This window comes from Scomber japonicus, chromosome 2 (genome assembly GCF_027409825.1).
Source record: "Scomber japonicus isolate fScoJap1 chromosome 2, fScoJap1.pri, whole genome shotgun sequence".
NCBI classification, from domain to species: Eukaryota; Metazoa; Chordata; class Actinopteri; order Scombriformes; family Scombridae; genus Scomber; species Scomber japonicus.
The window spans coordinates 37,087,594-37,115,448 of record NC_070579.1 but is presented as its reverse complement, the minus strand read 5'-3'; the positions used below and the strand labels follow the sequence as shown (position 1 = coordinate 37,115,448).

Sequence of the window (27,855 nt, the reverse complement as noted above, 5' to 3'; positions counted from 1 at the left end):
TCTAGTACCTTGGCCGTTCCTCTCACCGTCCATTCCCACCACTCTCATTACTCTAATGCTGCCTCTCTGTGTTTCACCATTGACTCACTGTGTTTCATATAGTTTCCACACAGCATTTTCAGCTGCTTTATAGATTTTTATGATATTGATGTGATAATACAGTAATATTAGATTAATACTTAACTCTCTCGTGTGTGTGTGTGTGTGTGCGGGCGCCAGCAGTGTCACATTTCCTCCCACAAAGCTGTTTATGCTATGTCAGAGTACAATGGATGGCAGATGTAGGCGCACAAATATACACACACGTACACACACACACACACACACACACACACACACACACACACACACACACACACACACACACACACACACACACACACACACACACACCTCTGCAGTGAGTGTTGGCAGGAGAAAGCTAATGGTTAATAAGACACACACACACACACAGTCGCATTCATCCCTCACAATGACTAAGCACTCTGTTCATTTCTATGGCAACCACTTTTGCAGTGTTTGGGGTGTCCTTGGTGTGATGCAGTGTAACGTCCACCGCTGCGTGTTAATAACTAGCTTGTGTCATCATAACTGTATGAGTGTTATGTCCGCTATGTGACTGCAGAGGTGTAGAGGTGTGTGTGTGTGTGTGTGTGTGTAACGTGATGCAGTGCTGATGCTTGCCAAGTGTTTCTATGAAGGAAAGGTGAGCCTGCTGCCTCCTGCCTATTAACAAGCTCCCTGATTGGCTGCCCGCCCACCTGAAACAATAAACCAGGAGCACAGTGCCTGCAGTCTTTTTTCTGTTTTTTTTTTTTTTTTTTTTTTTTTTTACGTCATCAATTAATCAGATTGATTCTAAATCGATTCATTAGTGGATTGTGTTCAAAATCTGAAATGACAATAATTTCTTAACTCACGTCCATGCTGTATGTACTCTTAGTTCTCTTAAATACAGTTGAATTGTTTGTATTATGTTAAACTGCTTGTGTGATATAAACAGGTGCGTGTGTGTGTGTGTGTGTGTGTGATCCTGTCAGGTGGAGGAATCCTGATTGAGTGACATGACCTTTGAACTCAATATTGCCACACTTCACATTAGACTTCACATTAGAGCATTATAGCAGCATTAGCACTTCACATAAGAGTCTATTCATGTCACATTGACTAAACAAGTAGTGTCCTCCATAGGCATGGGCCGGTATGAGATTCTGGCGGTATGATAAACATAAGCAAAAATATCACGGTTTCACAGTATTGCGGTACTTCGATTACAGCTCTAAAATGTTCCTTAAAAGGAAGAAAAATAAAGACAGACATGTTCATTTAACCTGAATCTGTAATGGCAATGTGAGGGGTCATGGTACTGAGGGATTTCTGACCAGCACTTCCTGTCTTTGACCAGACTAAAAACAGCTCATACCTTAGGAACGGTATGACAGAAAATGTGGCGGTTTCAGTTATCGTGGCTTTTTCATATCACAGTATACCTTGAACACGGTTATCATCCCATGCCTAGTCCTCCATTCCTCACTGTGTAGTCCTGAGTGGAGACTGCAGAAGAATCAAAGGTAAATAACTGTGTAGTTATGGTGACAGGTCTAGATGACATAGGGTTAGAATCAGGAACACTCCTCATAGATCAAACCATTTATTACAACAAATGGAAATCCAGTTTTGCTCGGCGCTGGAGGCTCCACTGTAAAATGCTGTCTGGATTTAGCCAAAAGCAACACATGAATTTCAGATTGACCCGTGAGCCATGTTGGGACCCTGAACCAGAAAAGGTGGAGGCTGGCGTTGGTGTAGAAGGAATCAGCATAGGTGGGAGTCCTCTTTAAATGGTCCCATACATTGAAGCATTGGATCTTTTTAAATGAATGAATTCAGCTTGTGAAGGGTGTTTTAATTTCAACTGTGGCCCAGTGCTGCACATGGCAAGAAATCAAGAAAAAGTGTTGGTCTTTTGTTGTTGTAGTAGATGTTGTACATTTTGAAAGCGACTGGATAGATGAGAAACGGGAATGTTGGCGTGCTGTAAAGGTCACATTTAAAAGCCACGTCTCTTCAGATGTGCGTTTGATATTACTCAGTGTGAGCTGGGATCACAGTGTGCACACAGTATTAAATCCTACTGTGTGTTTCTTCTCCAAATGTATAGATTTGAAGTCATATCAGTTCATAAAGTGTATTTGATGTTTCAGTCTGTGTATAATCTGCTCAGCTCCGTCCTCCTTTCACCCAGCTGCTTGTTTTGGCTCATGTTCCCATCAGCAGTGACTGGACTTTGTGAAATACATTGAGCTATTGCATCTCTTTGTGTTGTAAAGTTCACTGCACTGTTACTTTTAATACAGATAAGATCCATAAACATTTATAAGCTGAGGACTTAGGTCGTACTGAAGATAGAATGTTCTAGTTTGTTCATTCACTGCTTCCCTACTGCTTCTCTGTGTGTGTGTGTGTGTGTGTGTGTGTGTGTGTGTGTGTGTGTGTGTGTGTGTGTGTGTGTGTGTGTGTGTGTGTGTGTGTGTGTGTGTGTGTGTGTGTGTGTGTGTGTGTGTGTGTGTGTGTGTGTGTGTGTGTGTGTGTGTGTGTGTGTGTGTGTGTGTGTGTGTGTGAATGAATGTGTTATTTTACATGCTAATTTGCGGCCGAGTATTTCAGTAGCTTGGAAAAAATGAATGTCTGCCCAGTTTTTTTTTCCACGTTAATGATACACTTCCACACTGACTGCAACTCTTTCAGCTTGGTGTGTGTGTGTGTGTGTGTGTGTGTGTACCTTTACACTCTTATGTCCTCAACATGGCACTTTAAAAAAAAAGGCAGATTGTAGATTTCAGTTGTCAGTTTTACTTAGTATGACTGAGGTATTCTCTCCCAGTCAGAGTGCTACATGAAGCATGGTAGATTTTAAGTTTGACACATTGACATTACAACTGGAAATAAGTGAAAGTATTATTATTATTATTATTATTATTATTATTATTATTATTATTATTGTTGTTATTATTATTATTATGCTGTGGTCTTATTGGGTATTCTATTGTTTTTACAGTGGATTCTGTGGAATTTCCTCATGTGGGATAATACAGTTGATCTGAATCTGAAGCTATTGCTCAGACAAGTCTATCACAAAACTATGATTTACATTATGGGATGTACTGGTGATTTATGACACAAAAAAAGGTAAAAAATAAACTGTATGAAAGAAAAGACAGCAAAGTAATGACTAAACTGGCAGTTATCAGACTCATATTTTGAAAATAGCACTAACACCATGTCTGTCGTATGAGATAATCAAACAGTGAACAGTTAAACATACATAATAGAAGAAATCTACATAATACATGCAGAACACTGAGGTTAAAGAGAGAGAAAAAGAAATGCAGATAAATACATACAAAGACTTAACAAAAACATAAAAAAACAAAGGTGTAACAAGTGGAAGAAGAAAGGTGACAATTTACAGATGCATAGAATATAATAGTGAGAGCAGTTATGATGTTGCATTATTTAATTGGTCCATAAAGAAGAGTAGGGTTCATTTTTTTAATGATTTCAGATTGGCGGAATTTGTCATGTGATTAATGGTTCCAACAGAGAGGAGTTCAGGGTAGCTGAACTTGTATTGTAATTATGGATTTAGAAGTTGAAATAAACATAGGACATAAATGAATGATGGGTCATTGTAACATGACACATCACAATGACTTTTTTAAAGTAGTGCGTTTGTAGAATTCTTCATGTTTAACTTTCACATTTACTGTTGTAATGAGGAAAATCCTGCATAATACAGGACATAAAGACTTAAGATGATATGGAGAACTACTCACAATAATAGTTAAATGACTCCCTTTTTAAAGGTGAGTATTGATTGGCTGTCGCTCACCAAGCTGCCGAAACCTTCAAAGTCTTGCTTCTGAATCCCACAATGATTGGCTAAGAACAATGGACCACAGAGAGCTTCTAGTGCGGTCAGCTGTGGCTGGCACGGGCCACTGTGATTTACTGCCCTGTTACACACACACATACACACACACACACACACACACACACACACACAGACACACACACAGACGCTCACGAAGGGTCACGATGATAGATTGACATTGATTAGGGTGAGGGATGAAGTGGAAAGAAGAAAGATAAGATCGGAGAGGCAGATATTTGAGAGGAAAAAAACAAAAGTAAAAATAAAAAAAAGTGGATGCTCACAGCAGTGCACTTAACCTAGAAAATATAACAAAACAGCTTTTCACTACTAACCTGGACTAGAGGTTAAAAGAACAAACTTTACAACAGAAAAGGGGGGCTAGGATACTACTTAAAGTATATACAACTTAAATATATTTGTGTAAATGTAAAGTTTCTATTGGAGGCTGACGACTGTGGATGTTGTTCCTGAATGAGCCTTTGAAAGGTAAGAGAGTGATGGTGGAGCACAGCTGCTAAGTGACTATAAAGGCTGGTTAAAGTGCTGTGGTCCTCTCAGGTCACTGGAGAAAGGAAAGTGGGATGAAAGGGCGAGAGTGTGAGGAAGTGGAAGTTAACAACTGAAATTAGACTCAGATTCATGTGTTAAAATAGTTGTTGTGCTATTAGTCTTTCTGGCCTCTTGACTTGGTTTCCATTCCATCACCTTTATGTTGCATGCTGTTATGTAACTGTAATAAGTAAGGAAACCTCAGGCTTGATGTATTTTACCTCGGTGTATAATGATTTGTATCATGACTTTTTGTTCTGCAGCTAAAGCTGAGGGCTGTCCCCTTGAACAAAACAAACACCTCCTTCAAAGCTTCAGGGGAATATAATGTAACATGAAATCTGCAGGGTGTTAAATACATAATAACAGTGAAATGAAACACACCCTTTTTTGGAAATGGGGCACCTGTGAGCTCTTGTGAATATTTCATTTCATTTCTATTCATTTGGTTGCAATCAGCCACTACAGTTTACACACTGGTCCTTTTTTTAAAACTCAGTTGATGTATTTATTACAGGCTTTAATATTTTTGTGCATTTTAGATAAATAAAAAGTTAGTTGTACTAAAAGCATTAACATCCCATAGAGTTCATTTTCTTTATTATTATGATTTTGTCTTCTCATGACTTGAGCCAGACCGATATTATTTATATATTATTTAACGATACTATCAGCCGATATTGAATTGGTTTGCATATCTATTGAGTTTGTCAAACAGGATTAAAATGCCCAGCTGTTGTTAAATGTATTATTATACTGTTACTGAACAGTTTCCTACGCCTACTCTTTATTAGGCCTCTCGTAATTGCAGAGTAGTGCCTCTTTAATCTTGTGTTCATTCATGTCACTCTCTTCCTCTTCGGTTTCTTCTTCTTCTGCTCCATCCAGCTCTGGGCTTTAACCTGCTTGACAAGCGTGTCTTAATGCATAGCAGGGATCAAGCCTTCAACAATAGTCATTAAACTTGTGGATTAGCCCTATTTATTCACTTCAAACACACACGTGCGCGCACACACACACACAGTCACAGTGAGGCCGATGGTGAAACTGATTCTAACAGGAGCGGATGAGGCGAGTGGTTGGTGGAGGGCAGTTGAGTTGAGTAAGAGTCATTTTAGTTTTTCTAGGCTTCATGTCAAAGATAGTGGGCCGCTCACTCTGCCTGACTCTAATGTAGGACACTCCTTCACTGTGTGTCTGACTCTGTTCATCCTCTCTGTATGATAAAAGAGGAATATTGTTGGAGTGCAGAGTCAGTTTATTATGTGCACATATATATAGTAGCATGATGTATAAACCAATAGAAAACCCTCAAAATGAACAGAAGGTTCAGTCTGCATCAGAAAAGAAAGAAATAATTTCTTATCATCAAAACTTTGTGTAATGTGGCATTTTATATCTGTACACTACGACAGCTGATGACCATGGTTAGTTCCATAAGGTGCAAGGTAAAGATAGACAACCTGTTTAGTATTGTGAGAATGAATATGAGAATGAATTTTAAAGAAGTTTCAAAAAGATGATGGCAGAGAACAAGATTAAAAGTCAAGAAACCCATAAAGAGCAAAATTAGATGAACTTCTATCAAGATGTGATTTTGAATAGCAATGCTCTTAGTCAGTTGTAAATGGTCCAGTGGATGCCAGAGGGCAGTGCTGTCTCCTTTTCAAGTCCGATCCCCTGGTGTGCTGGAGTTGGACCGCATTTGAAAAAACCCCCACCCCTAGCAGATGAAATGTTTGGGCCAGGGCTCGTTGGTGTGCTTTTACAGTTCAATGCTAACTAGTCTTGATTTATGATCAGTATGATGAGTATTATCCAGACTAGTTGTTCAGAGCAACTAATTTAATGAGTTTGAACTTGATATACTGCTGGTTGAAATACCTTTTAGAGCTAATCAGACATATTATATCCAAATAAGAGCTAGGTCTGACATGATAACTACTTCTGTTGGACGATATTTTGTCTCAGAAATAATCGTGATAAATGATGATATTGTCATCTGAAGATCATTTCATACCACTGATATAATGATAATATAATAGTGCACGGGGCGTCGGGGGTGGGATTGGAGAGGGGTGCTACACTAAAAACACACACAGCCATTATAATTGGGTTTAAGAAAGAGTTATTTACCTTTTAATTCTTCTGCAGTCTCCACTCAGGACATCACAGTGTTGAATGGAGGACACTACTAGCTTAACCAATGTGACATGAATAGACTCTTAGCTGCTAATGTGAAGTGTGGCAATATTGAGGTCAAAGGTCATGTCCATGTATCATACGATAAGTCCATATGTAGACATGATGATGTCAATAATTACTTTATTGTACGATAAGTCGATCATTATTGTGACAGGCATAATAAGAGCTGTAGTAATTAGTTGGTCAACAGAAAATGTAGATGATAAGTAATATATTTTTTTAAGTTAAGAGGACAGTTAATTTTGTGTTTCCAGGTTGTCAAATATGAGGATTTGCTGCTTTTCTATGTCTTACATGAAAGTACCTTGATTTTGGGGGGGATATTGAACAAGAGAAAGTATTCTAACAATGAATGGCTAAATGTGATGAGTATTTGGATATATACTTTGTCATATGGCTTTAATGCTATTTTCAAATATGTCAGAAAAACCACCAGGAGAGATGTTGCTGCACAGCTAAGTAAATGTTAGAAGCATTAGCATTAGTCCACTGTCTGTTACCGCTGACTGTTGTATTTGACAATGAAAGTGCGTTCCAAAGGTTCAACTCCAAGACTGAAGGCCCGACAGATTTTCCCACTAGATTCTCGGCACGATCCGAGCTCCTCCGATGAATCTGCTGCATCTTTAATGGCCGACAGTGACTCAGGCTGGTTGTTTGGCTGCTCTCAGACAGAGCGGAGATGAAGCAGTAGGCCATCAGTGAGTGAGTCGAGTCACAGCTTTAATGTATATTTGATTAAACCGAGCTGAATTCACCACATCTATCTCAGAATACCACATATCTGATGCTCATCTAGAAAACTGTGAGTCAACCCTTTTTGTCTCAGGCCTGCTTCATAGTGTGACGTACTCAAGCTGTCTTCTTATAAGCAGCATCATGAAACATACAGTCACTCTAAGAGAAATACTTCTTGTGTTACTGAATGTGCTGCTTGTGTAAACCTTGTAATCAAGCCTGTGAGGAGACAGGACAGTTTGATTATCACACCGAGTCAGACTCTCTGTCACTCTCTGATTTGCTCCAACTGTCACTCATAGATTATTGATTAGTGCAGAGGTCAACTGTAGGACTCCTGTAGCAAGGATGCTGACTTTTGCCAAGGTGTTGTTATGCTGTCCACCTATTGTATTCTATATTCTATGTGGTTCCAGCCACTTGTACACTGCTTTAATGTAGAAAAAACTTTTTGTGTGTCTTTTTGTGACACCAACATTTTTGCTTCTTTTTCAGTAATATGACGCATTTTAGTGCTTTTAGATCCTGATAAAGAAAGATACAGTGGTTTACAACCTCTGCAGCGACTAAGAGACTCACTCAGATGAAAAGAAATGATTGTAAGTGGTTGATGTCATCTAAGCTTGTTACAGGTAACTCTGCTCCTCCGAAACAGAAAGGTTTCACAGATCCTGTGTCAGTGAGGTTACGGTTGGTTTCCTGAGAAGTTGAAGGCTCTAACTGTGCGCCTCCTTCTCTGTCTGTCTACCTGGAAGTGAGTCGACTCTCCCGTGTCGCCCAGGGGCCCTGCTGTCATTACTGGATAATGGAGACGGGACACCGTCCTGGATCTGATCGCCTTTATATAGCTGCTTCTCCCTTTTCTCTTTGTCCCTGACCCACATACACATACACACACACAGGCAGCCACACACATACAGCATGTGTCAATCTAAGTCTTTGCATGCCAACAGTGTTTGTGGACAAACTTGATAGGACTCTCTTTGCTCACATCGTCCAATTTGAAAGAAACAGTCTAAAGATAATTTGGTTGGACTGGTTTATTTGCTGGTGTCACTGATTTTGTAAAGCTGGAAATCAGAGTATGAAGGTTTCAGTAGATGATGTCATCAGTTGACTTTATGGTGCTGGTCATTTGACACTGAATTAGTGAATATATGTTTGTGGTTTTGTATCTTCTGGCGATGAAGATTTTGGCTGTCACACTGAGTACATCACTTGCAAAACGGGTTTGATCCGATGTGACAAGTGTTCACAGCCTTTCACGTGGATTTCTAAAGCTGTCAAACTGACACCTTCAGAAGTTTGTTCCAGTCTGTGTGTCACCAGCCTTGCAGTCGCGTCAGTAATGCATTAAATATTAGTTCTTAGTTTTAGCCTGCAGAGGGCAACATGGAGTCACTTCTGCTTGTATATCAGTGTGCAGGCGATGGTTTTTCTTATCAACAAACAGAATAACAATTCAACAGATAGAATTTGAACAAAAGTAATAGAAAAGCTACAGTAATTTAAAAATGTTTTAAACGTGTATATTAAAGTGAGGTTAAACATTTGCCGTGTGACTGTGGAAATGGGATCGGGAGTCTGGATTTCTATGAATTACAGGTGTCATTTACAATTCAGACTATTTACTGAACTATGAAATACCAGCTAAAAGTCTGTATGTATGTAATTGGTATTTATTCAGTTAACATTGTGCAAATTTAAAACAAATATCAAAGTGGAGCCATTGCTAGATGTATGAAATATGCAGTATAAAACATGTTCTGTACTCTTCATCATATTTATTCACACTCTCATTTTCTCCTCTCACAGCTTTTGTGTGATTCTATCCCTTTGCTTTACAGTCCGAGCAATTTGGGCAAAATGAATGAAGTTTGTACAGAATGGTGACGTGATGTTTTCAGTATGTGTTCTTGTTTACCATGTTTGGGGCTAAATCAGGATGATGATGATGATGATGGTGATGGTGATGATGATAATAATGATGATCTTTGTTTGTATAACACTCCACATAAAATCCACATTACAAAGTGCTTCAAAAAGCCAGCAAAATAAAACGGATCATAAAATCATAAGGTTTTTAAAAATCTATTTAGTGTATTAAAACCAGTTCAGTGTAGAAAGAAACAAGCAGTTCAAAGAAAATTAAAACTCAAGTAAAATCAGGAAAGGTTCTAACAGAAGAAGAGACTTACAAGAAATCAGTGACTCAGTTGACCTGATTTCCTCGGGGTACAGAGTGCAGACACTCTGTACCCTTTAGTTTTCAGCCAGGCCTCTGGAACAGATAAAAGACCTCTGCCCGAGTATCTCAAAGTACATACTAGTTTGTGCAGTACTTAGAGACAAAGCGGGGAGGGAGGCCATGAAAAGTCATAAAAGTAATCTTTAAGATCTGAAAATTAATTCTAAAACATACTAGGAGGTGAAAAGGCTGAAACAGGAGTGATGTGATCACTTGGTTCTGGTTAAAAGCCTGGCAACTGAGTTTTGTAGTCTTGGAGTCAATCAGTAGATTTTTAATAGATTAATGATTTCTCTCTGTCTCTGTGTAAAAGTTATTTCTAAGATAATAAATACATGACTGCACAAGCTTTGTGGTGTGCTGCTCAAAACTTAATAAATTAATATCAAACCAAATGCCAAGATTCATTGCAACAAGCTTGATATGATCTAATAGGGAACCAGCAGATGGCAGAATTTGTTTCACAATGTGCTGCCACCCAGTGACAAGGACTGTAGAAGTGACACAAGTCCATTCATTGATGTTGTCATGTTGGTGTTTTATTAAATGTACTCATTTTTAACATTTATTTTTCCTTTCTTTTGCTATTTTTCAGATGTTTTGAACAACAGAGTCCCAAAAATGTTGCGTCTTGCCTTCAATTAGGACAGAGGGATCAGTCCTGGGACCCGTTAGTGGATACTTTTCTAAATTACAGTCCTGCATTTGACAAGGAAGCAATGACCTTCAGTCCTTTTGGAAATACAGCAGCTTTTGTGTGCTCTGTTTAAATATAAAGGTGGATGGATTGCAACTCTGTGACATACTAAAGATATATTATGGGAACATAAATAGAAAAACTGCCAATTCTGCTCTATGGAGAATGGATTGGACATTCTATCAAATCTCATTATAAAGTATTTCTAAAGGTTCTGGAATAAAGCTCAAATTATTGTTTCTGTAAAGAGCGTTAGTCTTTTTTCCTCAACCAGAACTAATGGAGAAATAAAACCCTGTTCATCGTAGATCAGAAGAAAGTTATAACATTGTATAAAGTGACAGACTCTCAGCCTCCCATACCCAAACATGAGTGTTTCGGAGCCTAGTGAGATCTTCTCTGTGGGGGGGAAGAGCGGGTCTAGCATGACACTTCCTCTCCACAGTGCAGGAGACCACAACGGGAATGCTTTCCCAATTTCCTCTTCGTCATCCTCCTCTTCCTCCTCCTGTCTGGGGGAGTTGTCTCCTGAGTCATTGCGGAGTCTGAGCAGCCTCAGCGGTGGCCGGACTGACAGCCCGCTGGACTATGACATGCTTGAGGTCACCCTGACGACGACAGTGATGACCAAAACAGACAAAATGACAGAGGTTGTCATTTCAAAATGGTCACCAGAGGAGGAAAGCAAACAAGATGACAATGATGACGATGTCTCAGTGGGAATGATGCAAACAGCGGCCGAGCTGTCAGAATCCAACGACAACTCAACGGCAACGTCTGTTTACCTGGACGCCAACAGCAGCGAATACCACCAAGACTCCTGGAACGACAACCTGACACTGGCCTTGTCCTTGACGACACATGGTGGTGGTCATGGTAATAATGATGAGCTCAGCAGTAGAAGCAGTAATGGGAAAAGACATGGCTCCTCAACACCTGACTCGGATGCAACAGAAATCCCTGAAGATGACGATGAAGAGGAAGCTTTGTTTCTGTCAGTGTGCTCTGATGTGGATGTGCAAAGGAGAACCAGCGTAACCCTCACAAGCTCAACCAGCGAGTCCAGCGGAGGCCTGTTGAACCCAAGTGACTCTACTCCACCATCTGACTTTCAGACAGAGGGGTTGGTAGCTGTGAGCGTAGCCAATGAAAAGAGTTCAGAGCAGGTGTTAGAAGGGGCCGAGGTTACCTGTCCTCTGGATTCACCTGGGGAAGGTCAGACAGAGCCTTCTGCTTCTGAGGACCTTAGCGAACCCACCCAGATATCATCTTCTACTCCTTCTTCTACCAATCCAGTTCAAGATGCTAAAGAAGTCACAGTTTCTCTGCCTGAGGAAGCTGAAAGATATGAAGTGAACTCCAAACCCACCCAGTCCAATACCAGTCAGCCAGCCAGAGCAGCAAAAACCAAACCAGCCACTGTGACTTCAACTGCCCCCAAGACTGCTGCCTCCACAGCCGTCAAAACCTCCAGTTTTGAGGCAAAGAGATTTTCCAAAGTCGACCTAAAGAATGTCAAGGCTAAAGTTGGGTCTCGTTCCACCCCGTCCCCACCAAAACCTCAAGGCCAGGTAATGTACTATCACTGAACAGCTTACATGTATCAAACATTGTACAGTTGTCTTTACTGCAACATTTGTAATTCTAAGCCTCTCTCTTCTTCTCAGCAGAACAAATCTGCTCCAGCTAATGGAAAGAAAGCTGTTCCTAGGAAGGAAGAAGTACAGGCTAACGATGGGGTTAAAAGACAAAGGTTATCTCCAATGAAAGTGGCTGTGCTGAGACCCATCAAAGGAAGGAACTGTAACCTCAAAACTAGCCACAAAACGGCAGCCAATGACTCTGCTCGGCTAGAGAAGAAGACTGCAGCCGTCACTCGAATGCGTTCGACCTCCACCAGCTCACTGGGCTCCGAGGTGGCTGAGGAAGGACGCCAGGACACACCCACGAAGGTTGTCCAGGAGGTGTCTGATACTGTGGAAACTAAACATCCAAGTGGAGCTGCTGGTGAAGAGCCTGTGGAGGATCAAAGGGATGGTACTGGAGAGGCCTTATTGACAGAGCCAGCTGTGGAGAAACCAAGGAACCATAGCCGGGTGAGTACTATGATCCTGATCTGAGTATATTTAAAGCTCCTCTGCTTTAGGCTTGCGTCTTAAGTCACAGATGACATATGAAAAATTATGTCATTTCGCATTCAAATGCCAACAAAAACCCGGAAACTGATCTGACTTGAGACGTAGGTTATGCAACATAGCCATTATGAAATAGACAAAGTGTTGCCATCAGCTATAACATATCATTGACAATTGAACCTTGTAGTTTACTGTGTGTGGGGAGGTCATTGGGTTTATTGGGTCTGTTAGGTATGTATAATTGCACACACAAATATTCTCCAGCATGATTATTATTTTAACATGAGCTCAAGTTGTTACAAATATCTGAGTTCTGGTTTTGCAGCTACCTGGAAGTTAGATGGAATGTGCTGAAGGCGCCTACCATGCAGCTAAACATTGTCATTAACATTTGCAGGTCAGAGGTAGGTAGGATGCTATAATCATGTAAATTATATTTTTTAGCCTGAAAAATAAATAAATAATAATGGTCTGATGCAAATCGACTTCTTTTATTATTCAAATGGCAGTGAGCTTTAGTGATGCCCTCAGCAGTGGTGTTGTTGTTGTTGTTGTTGTTGTTGTTGTTGTTGTTTACATTTGCATTCATGGGAGACAAAGTCAGAGTGATTTTAAAAAGAGTGCAGAGTGTTTTTAAATGAGGGAGTGGTGGGTGTACAGTATGTGTGCTCTTTCTTTGGTATGTGTTTTTAAAAGATTGAGCGAGACAGTGACAGGTTTAAAACCTGCCCTAGCATATACTCTCATAGGCAGCCTCGGGGGTCTAAGCACAGGGTGTGTTTAAAACACGTCAGCTGTGCTACACACACACACACACACACACACACACAGAAACCTGTACATGTACATTACAGACATATATGTGCCAAAACTGCATGGAAATGAGATGATTTCTGTGTATTGACCTTTATTCTGAAAGGTTGTGATTAAGGTCAGACAATGACGTTTTAAAGAAGTTAGGATCAAGAAAACCAATTTATGATGATATGACCGTCACAGTGACAGTGGCTCAGTATATGATGTTGCATGTGTTTAGATGTCAATGTGGCGGCCAACTTAAACTAAACCATTCATTTTATTGATATTCAAAATATAGTTCTACATCTAGGCATAAACCTTCACTCTCAACCCTGGATCATTTAATATCACCAAACATCAGTGGAGCTGCCAGCCAGCATGTCAGCACATGATTTAGTGTATTGGTATGCTTCAATAATCCGTGGACTCAGCCTCTTGGCTCAGCTGAAAGGTCGAGGAAGCTATAAACTACAAGAACACTCTGAAGCATTTCATCTCTACCAATAAGCTTTATGTTTGCTGCTCTGCGATTTGTGGGTTAGGAGGTGAAGGTGACACCTCACACATCAGGGATTTTATCAGCAAATGTCTTCATCTTTGCAGTTTCCCAAGCCGACGGATGATTGGACTCGTGAATAATGTGTCGAGAGAATGTGTAGAAATGGATCCGTGTTCTCCGTGTGTAGTACAAGAAATCTGACAGAAACAACATTTTTTCCTCACTTCCCCCAAAGACCCTGAACTGCTCTGTTAGCACAAATAGCTGAGCAATGACAACTGAGAACAGCTTCTATAAGTTGAGCCTTTCCTCTTGAAAAGACAGAGACAGACGCCAGACCCTCGTCCACAAACTCACTCCATGTGTGCCGGTGTTTATAGAGTCGGGGGGGGGGGGGGTGAGAAGAGAGAAAAAAATTGGCCTGGTCAGAGCCTGGATTCTCATGGGGAATGTACAACACAATAGCAACTTTTTTTTTCTTCTTTTTTTTTTTTACCCCTCTTGTGGTTGCAGCACACTCCCAATTTTCCCTCCTCCCCCTCTTTCCTTCTCTCTCTCTTTTTCTCCTCCCCCTCTATCTCAACACACTCTCCCTCACTCCTCCCCTCTGCTCCTTCGCTGCCTCCCTTGCTTCCCTCTGTCCACATTTCTGACTCCGAGCGGGGAATGGCTAACACCATGGTCTCGGTGCGCAGCTCCGAGCTGGGGCCCCTCGGCTGGGACTCCGTCACTAAACGTCAGCTCTTCCTACAGAAAGTCTCCTCCAAGCTGGGGCCCAATGCCAGGCAACAGGCGAGAGGCACCAGAGCGGATAGGGGGCCCTCGGAACCGGCTCCACCTCCAGGCACAGGGACCGGACCTCCAGGACAGGGGAGCGCTGGGCCAAGGCAAGCCCAGACTGATGTCTCCAAGCTGGGAGAGGGTGGACAAAGTGCCGGGGGTGGATCTCCAATGAGAGCGAGACTGAGCTTCAGTCAGAGTCAGGGTGAGTCAACATTGTGTGTCTTTATGTAGAAAGACACACACACACAAACACACACACACAAGCTATTTCAGCACGCACACATTTACCTCATGAAAATTAAAACGTAAACACACAACGGCACACTGCACGTGCACCACACGGCAAGACACTTCTCAACTTCTCAACTTCTCAGCGTGAAGACTTTCTCTCTCTGTCTTCCAGGCATGCCGACTCATGTGTCAGTCAGTGTGTGTGTGTGTGTGTGTGTGTGTGTGTGTGTGTGTGTGTGTGTGTGTGATGGAAGAAAACCTCTGGTTCGTGTCTGCAGCAGACTCAGGAAATGAGCAGGCTGACACTGCAGGGCTGGGAGTTAAAATGCCTTCCACATACCACTACACACCACACACACACACCACACATCCAGTGTTTTGGCAGGCCCTAACACACACCGTTGTGCCATTTCCACACTTAGTCACATACAAGTGAGCAAGTTGCTGATGGACAGGCATGTTCTGTTAATGTCTACTGTAAGTGTGTATGTGTGTGTATGTGTGTGTGTTGCCTCCTGCTCAAATGCATTACAACTGCAGTGTTGCATAAGACCAGAACTCTGCCTTTAAATCTTTATCTTTAATCTGTGTCTGTATTTATACTACAGTTCACCAGCTATAACTGGACACTTAGACTGTGTGTGTGTGTGTTTGTGTGCACATACTAATTGCACCCTCGACTTCCCTGTTTGTCTTCAGAGGAAGTTAAAGAACACATGGGTAACATTTTTCTCGTTCATTCCCCCCCCCCTCCTCCTTTTTCTCCGTCATTCTCTTTTTGTTGTTTTTCTCCTCTTTTTCTCTCTCTCTTTTTTTTTTTACTGCAGGGTATTTCAAGCTGCTGTTTCCTGTCTGCCACTTTATGTGTGTGTGTGTGTACCAACAAAGGGATTTGTGTTGAACGGTGAAATGGAGAGGACTGTTGGCGTCATGTCAGTCACATCCTGATATTGTTGCATTCACTGTGTGTGTGTGTGCAAACATGTATTGTCTATGCTGCTGGTGATGAGACGCTGTTGAAACACTCAACTTAAACACGGTGTCCCATGTCTGGTGTCCAGTAGCTTGTAATTCCACTCTTCTCTGTTTGTGTGTGTGTGTATGTGTGTGTGTGTGTGTGTGTGTGTGTGTCTGTGGCTTTGTAACTTGACCCTTGTTTTTCATAATCACTGAGCTGCAGTGTGTCATTTACATAGCGGAAAATGCTTATGTGCATATTGTGTGTTTGTTTGTGGGTGAATGTATTTGTGTGTGTGTGTGTGTGTGTGTGTGTGTGTGTGTGTATGTGTGTAAAAAACAGACAGATCTTTTCTCCTCATAAAGGTCACATTCTGATGGACAAAAGCTTGTCTGTCCTCTTTGCTGATACGCAGGAACAAACGGATGCCTCTCGACCTCAGTCTAAGACCTGCCATCAATGGGTCCTTTTGAGCGCGTGGGCCATTCTGAATTTAGTACTGACCAGATGATTTACAAATCTTTTTCACATTTTCAGGTTTAATCTCTTTATAGTTAAATCTCCTCGTAAGATGGAAAGAAAGTCTCCCAAAAAATGACAGCAATCTGAGCAGCCCACATCATGCATGGAGGGGTCGGTTTGGGGTCAGGTCTCACTTTAGAGCTACGGCCCCCTCCAGTACGGCAGATTATCTCCTCGGTTTACTTATCTGTGAAGGGATGAGATACAGATTGCGACGCTCTGCAGTAAACAGGTTAGTGTTTAGCTGTCACCCTGCTCCTGCTCACACTGCTGATTCATGCTTTCACTCTTAACCCTCCTGTTGTCCTTGAGTCAAGGAAGGAAGGAAGGAAGGAAGGAAGGAAAGGAGGGAGGAAGGAAGGGATGAAAGGAAAGAAGGGAGGGAGGAAGGAAGGGATGAAAGGAAAGAAGGAAGGAAGTAAGGTAGGGGGGAGGAAAGAAGGAAGGAAGGAAGGAAGGGAGGAAGGAAGGGAGGGATGAAAGAGAGAGGAAGGAAAGAAGGGAGGGATGAAAGAGAGAGGAAGGAAAGAAGGAAGGGATGAAAGAGAGAGGAAGGAAAGAAGGAAGGGATGGATGAAAGAGAGAGGAAGGAAAGAAGGAAGGGATGAAAGAGAGAGGAAGGAAAGAAGGAAGGGATGAAAGAGAGAGGAAGGAAAGAAAGAGAGAAGGAGGAAGGACAGAAGGAAGGAAGGAAGGGAGGAAAGAAGGAGGGAGGGAGGAAGGAAGGAAAGGATGAAAGGAAAGAAAGAAGGAAGGGAGGAAAGAAGGAGGGAGGGAGGAAGGAAGGAAAGGATGAAAGGAAAGAAAGAAGGAGGGAGGGAGGGAGAAAGGAAAAGAGGAAGGGAGGGGGGAAGAAAGAAAGAGAGAAGGAGGGAAGAGAAGAAAAGGGGATGGAGGAAGGAAAGAAGGAAGGAGGAAGGAAGGAAGGAAGGAAGGAAGGGAGGAAAGCAGGAACAGTCAAAACAGACGGGTCACAGCAGTGAAGTGTTGAGTGACAGCACTAGCCATGTTGCACATTACACTGTCATTGTAGGTAGCGGGGGGGCTGATATCCTCAGAGCAGGAGATCAATAGATTGAGGCAGTTTGTCCCACTAATGATCATACCAAGTGTTAGACCTGTCACCATAACTACTTTTGTTGGACGATATATTGTCTCATAAATAATCGTGATAAACAATATTATTGTCATTTGAAAATTATTTTATAGACTTATTTACCTTTTTTAATTCTTCTGCAGTTTCCACTCAGGACGTACACAGTGAGGAATGGAGGACACTACTTGTTTAGCCAATGTGACATGAATAGCCTCATAGCTGCTAATGTGAAGTGTGGCAATACTAAGTTCAAAAAAATGATCAAAGTCATGTCGATGTATCATATGATGATGCTGATAATTACGATATTGCACGATAAGTCGATAATTATTGAGACAGGCCTACCAAATATTATGATCCACAAACAGAATAGAGTGAATGAGTGCAGCCTTTTCTGAATATGATCAAATAATTGATAACTTGGCTTTTGAAATGCTGAATGAAATCAGCATCGCACTGAATATTAAGCTCCCTTTTTTTGTATTCATGTGGATGTTCCATTAATGCGTTTGAGCTGCTTGAATAATCACAGTCTTGTTATTGTGTTCATGTGCCTGACGGCTCCGACCGCTGACATTTGAGAACCAGCTGTTGAGAAGCATTTACGAGCTCCGCTTGTCGGAAAAATAAACTCAGAAGACAAACAATAAGCATACAGCGCTGTTGTGAAATAGTCACTTTCTTGCATTCTAAGTGTCGGTCAGCTGCCTGATTCTTTAAACTCAGGTGCTGGTTTAGAGTTTATGGTTTAAAATGAGGTTAAAGTCAGGGCCGGCAGAAGGAATGCAGGCACTTAAAGGTCCTGAATAGCATCGACAAGCAGTTGTCTTTTTTTTTTTTTATAATGCGTACATGTGTGTCTTTGTGTATCAACAGTAAGCACGAGGCACATCCATAGCGAGCCAGCTCTTACCAAACATTGATTTCTTAGGTAACACAATCCAGCTGTTTTCCTCTGGCCGGCGTTTTCAATCCGAACTGAAACCAAACGGAGCCAGATGTTTCCATGTTCCTGCTGGCTTCGAGTCGCAGTACAACTTTTACTGCTGCTCTACCTTCATCAACAGAGACTCTCTCTGTGTCTGTGTGTGTGTGTGTATGTGTGTGTGTGTGTGTGTGTGTGTGTGTGTGTGTGTGTGTGTGTGTGTGTGTTAATGTGAGGTAATGTAATTGTGGTGAACACATGTAAACCCTTTCCCCTTCTCTTTATAACAACCCAATCGTCTTTTTTTTCTTTTTTCTTTTTTACCACAATTCTTTGTGAGCCTTTCTGTGTCTCTTTTTTTTCTCCTTTTGCCAGAATAGATCAACGTTTGAGAGAAAATCTGTGAAGTTTTGAATGAAACTTTAATGATCTGTGTTGATGAATGAGGTTGTCACAGTGCAGCAAGAAAAAAAAGGATAGAAATAGTAGAAAAAATTAAAGCAATAAGCAGTATGAATTCATGAATGAATAAGTCTGCTTATATGTGTGATTTTAGAGTCCAAAAAGAAGGAGGATAACTTATTGTATATCCCAACTTATACATTGTAGTCATCACGTCAGCTTTGAGAATAGACATGGAGTCACTACATATCTAATATTAGACAAGATGCATTCTCATGCTTCAGATAGAGCTGTGATTTAGGGTGCTGTCACTGCAGACGACCGGCTCAGTCCTGTTCCTATGTGAATATATTTAGTCGTCAAACTGTAACGCGTCACAGTGTCTGCTTATCCCAGAATACCGACTGATTCCTGAATGAAATTTTAAATACGCTGATTGTACAGCTTGTTTTTACTTAAAGCAATGGTTCAGCGTAATTTCGACCTAGCATCATATGCACCATGAGGTCTATCTAAACACCACCTCAGCCGTTTATTTTCATTTGGTCGCAAAATAATGGCGGTAGAGCCATCAGCTGAATGTCTTAGTACAGGCACTAACGGGACCACCAGTGTATCTGGTAAATGACCCCACTAATAATGCCTGGATTGTTATCAAACTTCTACAGTAGTACAAATAGGGTCTTTACTCATAAATCCATGCATTGAAAAGTTTGTAAGTACACCAGGAGTTTATTAAAATAAACACTTACCTGATGGCTTTTACTCTGCTGCTACTGCTAGAGCTGGAAACATCGTCAAGATATCACGCGATCACGCACAGATCTCTAGATGTGCTGTGTGGGTGTCTCGCGAGACCACACGGTATTTCAGTGATCGCGTGATATTTCAACGATGTTTACAGCTTTAGCAGTAAGTTGTAGAAGTTTGATAACAATCCAGACATTATTAGTGGGGTCATTTACCAGATACACTGGTGGTCCTGTTAGTGCCTGTACTAAGACATTCAGCTGATGGCTCTACCTCCACTATTTTGCGACCAAATGAAAAAAAAGGGCTGAGGCGCTGATTAGATAGACCTCATTGTGCATATTACGCTAGGTCGAAATTACGCCGAACCATCGCTTTATGCCAGACAGACACACATCAGAGGTATAGCAGGTTGTGGATCTGCATGACGGACGCATGAAATCATTTAGTGTGTTCTCATCAGTTAAAAGTGAAGTAGAGATCTCCATTTATTCAACACAGTTTTGTTCTTCTCCTTTTTGTTGAAGTCCTTTTTGTTCTTACCTCACCCACTCAAACCTGCTGGCTCATTCACTTGCGCACACACACACACACACACACACACAATGCCTCACTCTCTCTCTCTCACTTTCTAGCATCTCATGTCCCTGGTTCGGTGTGAAGAGGAAGGCATCATAGCTCTCAGAGGGGGGAACTCACTCTCCTTTTTTGCTCTTAGGAAAGAATGTGTGATTCAGTCCACAAAAATGATGAGAGTTTGAGACGACGTGTTTTACATTTCCATAACCATACAGCTCTCTGGGTACCAACAAAAGAGCCATTCAGTACAGGATGGAAAATGAGCGTTTTGTTGGTCTCTTAAGTGTTTTATTATAGGTTGTTGAAAATGTAGGACGGTTTACTTCTGTGTGTACACATTAAACTAATGTACACAAAGCTTTAACTGCACAGGAGACTTACTTATTTAAATGTACCTGCCATGAAACAATCAGAAAATAGCCACTGCTGCTTTCTCTCTCTCTTTCTCTTTTTTCCGCTGCATAAAAAGCAGTTTTGTTTTTTTTGACACTCTAAAACAAAACAAGTCAGTAACACACACACACACACACACACACACACACACACACACACACACACACACAAGCTGGCATCATATTCTGTCTTTCAACTGTAGCTTGAAGTTCAGGTGTGTTATGTGCTTAAAGTTAAGTGACGAGGTCAGTGTTTTGGATCAAATGTGAATTGCCAGAGGTGTGTGTGTGTGTGTGCGTGCGTGTGTGTGCGTGTGTGTGTGTGCGTGCGTGTGCGTGCGTGTGTGTGCGTGCGTGTGCGCGTGCGCGTGCGTGTGTTGAGCCTGTAATGATTTATAACACCAATTCATGCTTTTCGTTCTCTCTCTCTCTCAGGTATCCCCAAACCTCGCACCGCCGCAGAGCGAGCATCTGCATTGGCTTCCTTGGGCCTCGCAGCATCCAACGCCAAATCAGCAGCCAATCAGCAGCCACCGTCCGGGTCTGTCGGACGACCTGCTGCACCCGCTACATCAAAGCTTCCTGTGAAAGGATTACCAACCAGCCTCAGCTCCTCGTCTCTGGGAAGCAACGAGAACAATGGAGCCACGAGCAAAGGTGAGGTGATGGGGTGTGTGTGTGTGTGTGTTCAGATGAGCTTTGTTCCTCTCACACACACACACACACACACACATACACTGAATCCCCAGAGATGGTTTTCTTTGGTGTGGTTTCCCTCTCAGTGGTGACTTCACTTCCTTCTCTTTCCACTGACAGTTTGAGTTTCTCACACACACGCACACACACATGCACACGCACACGCACACACACACACACACACACACGCACACACCCAAGGACATTACATGGAATTTGCACTCAGGAGCTGGCAGGTTGAAGTCCATTTAATGTCCAGGTGATTCAGACATTTGCATTCTCACCGCACACAGCTGAAAGGGACTTTATACACACGCACACACACACACACACACACACACACACATTCATATCCAGTATATAAAATCAGCAGCTAAAAGTGTACTGACACTCTTGTACAAACAGGCTGTTAGAGTGAAATATATGATCAGTTCCTGCCTCACTGATCACGCCTCCATCACCGCTGCTCGCCCCAGGGATTCTGTGTGTTTGCGTGTGTGTAAGACAGAGAGTGTGTGTGTATCTTAAGTGCACAGTCATATCCCCTCTTCCTTTTGTGGAGGTCAAGGAGCACATCTGGTTAGGATTCAGAGCACAGACGGTGTGTGAATGTGTGTGTGTGTGTGTGTGTGATCCACACCCAGGACATAGATGGAGCCTTTTTTGGAGTTTTTTTTTTTTTTAATCTAGTGAACAGTTTGTTTTCTTGTACTTGTACACATGATTAAATTAGGATATAGTTAAGATAAATAATTGTACATCACAGGCTTGGTGTGTGCGTGTGTCTATTGTCATCCATTGACATTCTTTCAAGAACAAATCTACCTTACACTAACTGTTAACAAAACACTGTATCTCTGTAATGTACTCTATATTCCTGGACTCTTTTTATTGTTTAGTATATTGTGTTTATGCTGAAGATAAAGGCTGAATGTAGACTGTGTTTGGCAAGTTACTGTGTCCAGCAGCTGCAGAAAAGTTCACATCAGTTTTTAGACTTAGTTTCCAGATTCAACACTTTTCAATGATGTTCAACTGTAACTTTATTGTTCCCAAAGTGGATATTTGTCTTAAACAGATAGACATAATAAAATCCATGAAACATCTTTATGAAAATCTGCAGAACAAACCACACAAAACAATGCACATCCACCTCAACATCATCATACTCACCTATTGTATACGGACGAGCTGACTCATTATGACAGTTTGAGAGCGTGAGAGAAGAATTATTTGCCAACCTGTTGGACCTGGTCTGAGACAGCTGGAATCTTAAACTCTGCCCTGATGGAGAAAACATGTTACTTTGACTCAAGCTTTTTGTAATTGCTTTATTGTGTAAAATGTGGGACAGAGCAATGATTCAGAGAGAAATGAAGCAGGGGTACCAATGTTTCAATGGTCTACTAATTTGCAGTGTATTCTGGGTAAATTATTCACAGCTGTTTGAGTTCCAGCTACAGTTGGTTGTTCACTCCAGCAGATAAACAGTGTGAATATAAAAGCAATAAGTATATTTTAATGGAAAATAGTTGGAAAAATCCATCAATTCTCTGTTCACTCATCAGATTTTTGTACTGTTACCATGGCAACACAACGTGTTAGTTCTCTGAGAGCCTGGAGATGTTTTGGAGATGAACGTTTTAATTTAGACTTTGTATTAGTAAGACTTTAGTTTTGTGCTGCTGTCTAACTTCTATTATACAACAAAGACAAAAATAAGACTTAATGAAATCAGTGTGAATATGAAGCAAAGCAACAACACAAGTCAGAGTGAGGAGCGACTCTAGACTCTGACAAATGAATAAATGTGGCAACTTAATTAGAAGAGGCGGAAGGAGGGTGACAAAAAGTGAGTACATGTTTATGTTTCAAAAGCTTGCAATGAAGAAGTACAGAGATTTTTTTTAAAAACTGTCCCATATTTGAGTATTTCTAATATTTGATTGTATATATTTAGGATTAGATAAATGTTCCTCCTAATGCTTCTCTTCTGTGGCAGAGATCTCATAGTCTCAACCAACCCCTTATAAACTCCCACCTTCCCCACCAAAAAAAGTCTGTTACATGTGGTCAAAAGGCTCAGAAAAAAAGCTAGTAAGTAATCTAGTAACCTTGAGTTAAGATGAGTTGTCACACAGAAATATTTAACATTCTTTTTGTAGTTAAATGTAGAGAAAAGTGAGACTTCAGCTTCACAGGTTTTTCCTTTCTTCTCCTTCTCGCACATCACATCACAGTTGCTGCATCACATCACCAGGTTGTTATGGTAACCAGATCGTATTTGAGATGCCTGGTTCCCATGGTAATGTTAAGGATCTGTATTTAGTTGCGTCAGTGTAGTACACCTCCACACAGTTAGAAGGATTGTACATGTGTGTGGAAACCTGGAGTAGACCAGTATGTTAGTCATCTTAAATCCATCCACCTTTGATATAATACAGTTTGGTTGATCATTGATTAAATAGTTGATGACATTTTGATGTGATTTCACCTAGAATTTATAATTATTCTCATGGTTTTCAGTGGAAAATACAATTTGTCTATGAGTGTTCAGAAAAAAATCATGCAGCAGAAACTGAACACAGTATTTTATTTTTTGGTATGGAAATGGTCAGATGTACATAGAACATATTCACACAGCCTTTATCTGCTCCTCTGTGTCATGCAGTGCTACATGAATATTGCATGTCTGGCTCAGTTTTTATAACTGCAGAGGATACATACAAATAATGTCACAAGGCTGCCAGAGCACACAACAAGAGAACTTCCTCCTGTCTGCTGTTTGTTAGCTGAACACTGCTGAGGTCTGTGTGAAACCACTATATCCTGTGGTGTGTTTTGGTTGCATTTACACTCCATTTTTATCTGCTTCATCTAACCACATAAAATCACAAGAGGATACAGTGAGTGTGAACAGGGTGATGGACACACACACGTTTACATTTACACAGTCGTTCTTGTAGATCAACATCACACACATCCTTAAGTACACACACAGACCCAGACACACCTGGAACAGATATGATGGTGGTCCAAAAATCTCTGATTAACATCACAGATGTCTGGAGTCATTTCCTCAGACAAATGAGTTGTTGACAACTTTAAGTCTCCCAGCTCAATACCCTGCCCCCAACAACACACACACACACACACACACACACACACACACATCTGATAAAACCCCCATGCTTTCATTTCTATAGTCTCGCCTTGGTACAAATGGGGCAAAACTGCCTCAGATAAGTTTATGCTGGGCAGCCATTAAGGGGCTTCAACCCCCTAATCTTATCTCTACATAATGACAGAAATTCCCTGTGGGGGCTTAATGTTTATGTCTAACACTGAGCTTTTTGTTAGTACTGTAATATAAAGGAAAGATTTGTTCATGATTAAAGTCTGGTGTTGAACTTGCTAAATGTTGTTTCCTCTGTTACAAAAAAAAGAAAAAAAGCTTCCACTTAACAGTTTCACTCAACAATTCATATAAATCATTAGTATTTAAATAACTCCTGCTTCTTCTCTCTTTCAGCCCCTCTATCATCTCCTGGAGCTCCAGTACCAACAGGGACCAAGCTAGATGAGCGGCCCAGCAGAAGCACTCTTCCTGTGGGCAGCCAGTGCGTGGCAAAACTCACCAGCTCAAGCAGCACAGCCGGCCCCTGCACCAGTGCTCCCAGTGCTCCCAGTGACACACTTAGTGCTAATACTGCTGCTCCAAAGCCTCCTGCAATGCGGAGCAGAGCTCTGTCGTTGCAAGCCAGGACCACAACTACAGGTGAGCGTGTGATTGTTTTTACATGTTCAGCCAAAGTTTTGATGTCAGAACTGTTCATTTATTTCTTATTTGGGACCAGAGAAGGAGGCTGTTCCGTGTCCATTACATGACACTGTATACGCTGTACTTAGTTGTGTAGTGCGCAAATTTCAACAGATTAGTGTGACAGCTGTCATTGCGCACTTACCGGAAATGGCTATTAGCTCATTAGCAGGTTAGCGTTAGTAAGCTAGCATTAGCAAGCACGTTACACGACATTTGAGACACAGCGTATGTTTTTCAGTTAGCTTATCGTGGTAAGAACATGTAAGTGAGATGAAACATTGAGAAAAGTGCTGCTCTGTTTCAACATGAAATTGTCAGTACAGTGTACACTCGGTACTTATGTAGTGCGCAAATTTCGTCAGGTTAGTGTTGTCCCTCAACTCTCAAACCCTTCTGTTGCCCACTACCGGAAATGGCAATTAGCTAGCATCCATAAGCTAGCGTTAAACGTACCCCTTTTCTGCACTGTAAATAGTTTATTTTAAGAAAAATAAGCTAACGTTAGCAAGTTAGCGTTATATGTGATTTGAGACAGTGTATGTCTTTCAGTGAGCTTATCACTGTAAGAAAATGTAAGCGAGAGGGACCAGTAAGGAAAGTGCTGCCCTCTCTGTCAATGTGTAACTGACAATAGGATTTACTTATGGCACTTTTAGTACCTGCTCTGCTGAGGTTTCAAGCGAGCCGAGCCGATACTATATGTGACGTCAACAGACTGCTGTCCACTGATTGGTCAGAAGAGTTGTCGCTGGAAGAGTCATGAGCCGTCCCACACAAGAATCAAACCCGACATTTTTAAATACCAGCAACAGCGAAACAGCCATATGGCTCAGTGTTGTTGCTTTGTGTGTGACAGAAAGCCACATACAGCAGCAAGTACACCACTGCCTCCATGTCCTCCATTGTTTATGTGTTTGTATAAAACGAAGTCACAGCAGTTTCGCCGAGCCGTGCTATGACGACCCCACCCACGTTGAGTAGGCGAGTCGCGTCATGCTGGAACTGTGTAGTGGAAAAGCGCCATTATTGTCATTCACAGCAACGTTGCTAATTCGGCAAGCTTGCGACACCAGGCAAAGTCGAGCTAATGAACAAGAAAGCAAGAGAAGTGGAAAAAGAAAAGCTCTTTGTTTAGCAGAATAAAATCATCAACAAGACAAGTTAATGAACAACTAAACCTAAGTTGTAAGGGTTTTGTAGGATGGATCCAGTGTAGAGGCATATTTCTGAAGAACATGTAAATTAAAACCCATTTAAACTTTTTTTGCTGTATTTTTAATGGATATAGTGACTTTAAAAAAAAAGATTTGTTTTTAGGTAGTTCATTCTTCCTTTTTCTACATTTTTGTTTTGTTCCAAAGGTAATAAAGTATTTATTTAATGCTTCATCTAGTTGTTTGAGTAACAGGGAAGACTTTACAGCTGGATACTATTCAAAAGTGTTAGTCTGAGAAAGAGAATAGAACTGTTAAAGGTACAAAGGTCTCTGCAACTTCTCTCCTAACTACAATAAGTATGAGTCAGCAGGTTAAAGCTTTGTAACACACACTACTTCAATCCCATTTCTACTCACAGGAGGAGAGAAACAACAAAACTAATAGACAAACAATAGGTCTATCCCGTCTGGGTCAGCGACTGGATAATATATGTGATCCTATTAGACCGGGAACAGGAGGAACTGAGAGGGAGAGAGAGAAATTATAACTCCAGCTGAGCAGTTAGCTGTTCAACATTTAGAGAGTGATGAGTGAAGGAGAACAAACAGAGGAAGAAGAAGATAGAACAGTCATAATCTGGCTTCTATCATAGTTTTTCCACAATTCCAACTGCATTAAGTTCAACCGGAAAGTTCTAGCATCAGCATCTGGCCTGCGAGCGAAACACAAGTGTCCACCATGGGCTTTGACTTCTTCTGTGTCTACTCCACAGGTTTAAAAGCCCCGTCAGTCACCAGCCACATCACAGCCAAGACAGCCGCCGCCAATCAAACGGCAGCAAAGACGCCTTCCACTGCCAATCAGGGGCCGACGAAGCAGGTGGCATCCCAGTATCCCCTGCAACGATGTGGCTCAGCGAGACTCAGTCGACTGAACGGCTCAGGTGAGGAAGTGTGTGAGGCTGTGTGTGTGTGTGGCAGTAGCTACAAGGGCAAACATGATGTGCAGCATAAACAGTGTTGAACTAAGGTCACCAGTTAGCAGTTAACTTATTTTTTCTGTTATTCTGAGGGTATTTTTATAGAACAGCACTGCGTTCTGTGCCAAATTTTAACATGTGGCTGCCCTCTGTTTATTTGGCACTAGCACCAGCTTTGGCTGTGACCTTATACAAGGGTTGAAATGATATTCCTCTTTTGATGCCAATAGTGTTTTAGATTGTTACCCTTGGTAGGCAATAGATTGTCTGGCTTAATCATTTCTTTAAACTAAGGCTACAAATCTAAAACCTTCTGAGGCATGTTAAACCAGGGGCTGAATCAAATCTGTGTGTCATTGGAAACACTTCTGGTTAAGGGCTTCTCAAAAATGACCTTTTCACCTTCTGTAATTAATCTGCCTTTTTAAAGCAAATATTGTAACATTCTTCTTTGTTCTAGTTTCACATGAAGCTCACATGGAAAAAAACCCTTGACATGCAAGTGCTGTTCAAGAAGCTTCAGTTTCATTATGGAGCTTTTCTAATTTGGTAGCAACCATATTTATGTATTTGACAAGCCTGGTGTGGCAGTCACTATCTTTGCAATTCCAACTTTTTACCACCTTTTGATCTGAGTTGTGTATGTTTCAGTTTGAATGAGTACAACTTTTTTCTTTTTTTTTTTTTTTTTAAGTGACATGAGATGTTATTAATCCCTAAGCACCCTACTGGATGTTTACTGCGCTGCACACACAA

General features: G+C 41.4%; 1 protein-coding gene across 1 annotated transcript in view; it reads left to right on the top strand.

Annotated features, from left to right (window-relative positions):
* The window catches only part of LOC128366913 (mucin-5AC-like), a 66,997-nt gene that overhangs the window by 12,144 nt on the left and 26,998 nt on the right, over nt 1–27,855 (top strand). Inside the window, exons 2-7 of the mRNA XM_053327676.1 lie at nt 10,273–11,945; nt 12,045–12,470; nt 14,560–14,791; nt 20,880–21,101; nt 24,673–24,918; nt 26,893–27,063. Of these exons, the coding sequence (XP_053183651.1) occupies nt 10,743–11,945; nt 12,045–12,470; nt 14,560–14,791; nt 20,880–21,101; nt 24,673–24,918; nt 26,893–27,063 (2,500 nt within the window). The 5' untranslated portion in view covers nt 10,273–10,742. The remainder of the gene's footprint in view (nt 1–10,272; nt 11,946–12,044; nt 12,471–14,559; nt 14,792–20,879; nt 21,102–24,672; nt 24,919–26,892; nt 27,064–27,855) is intronic.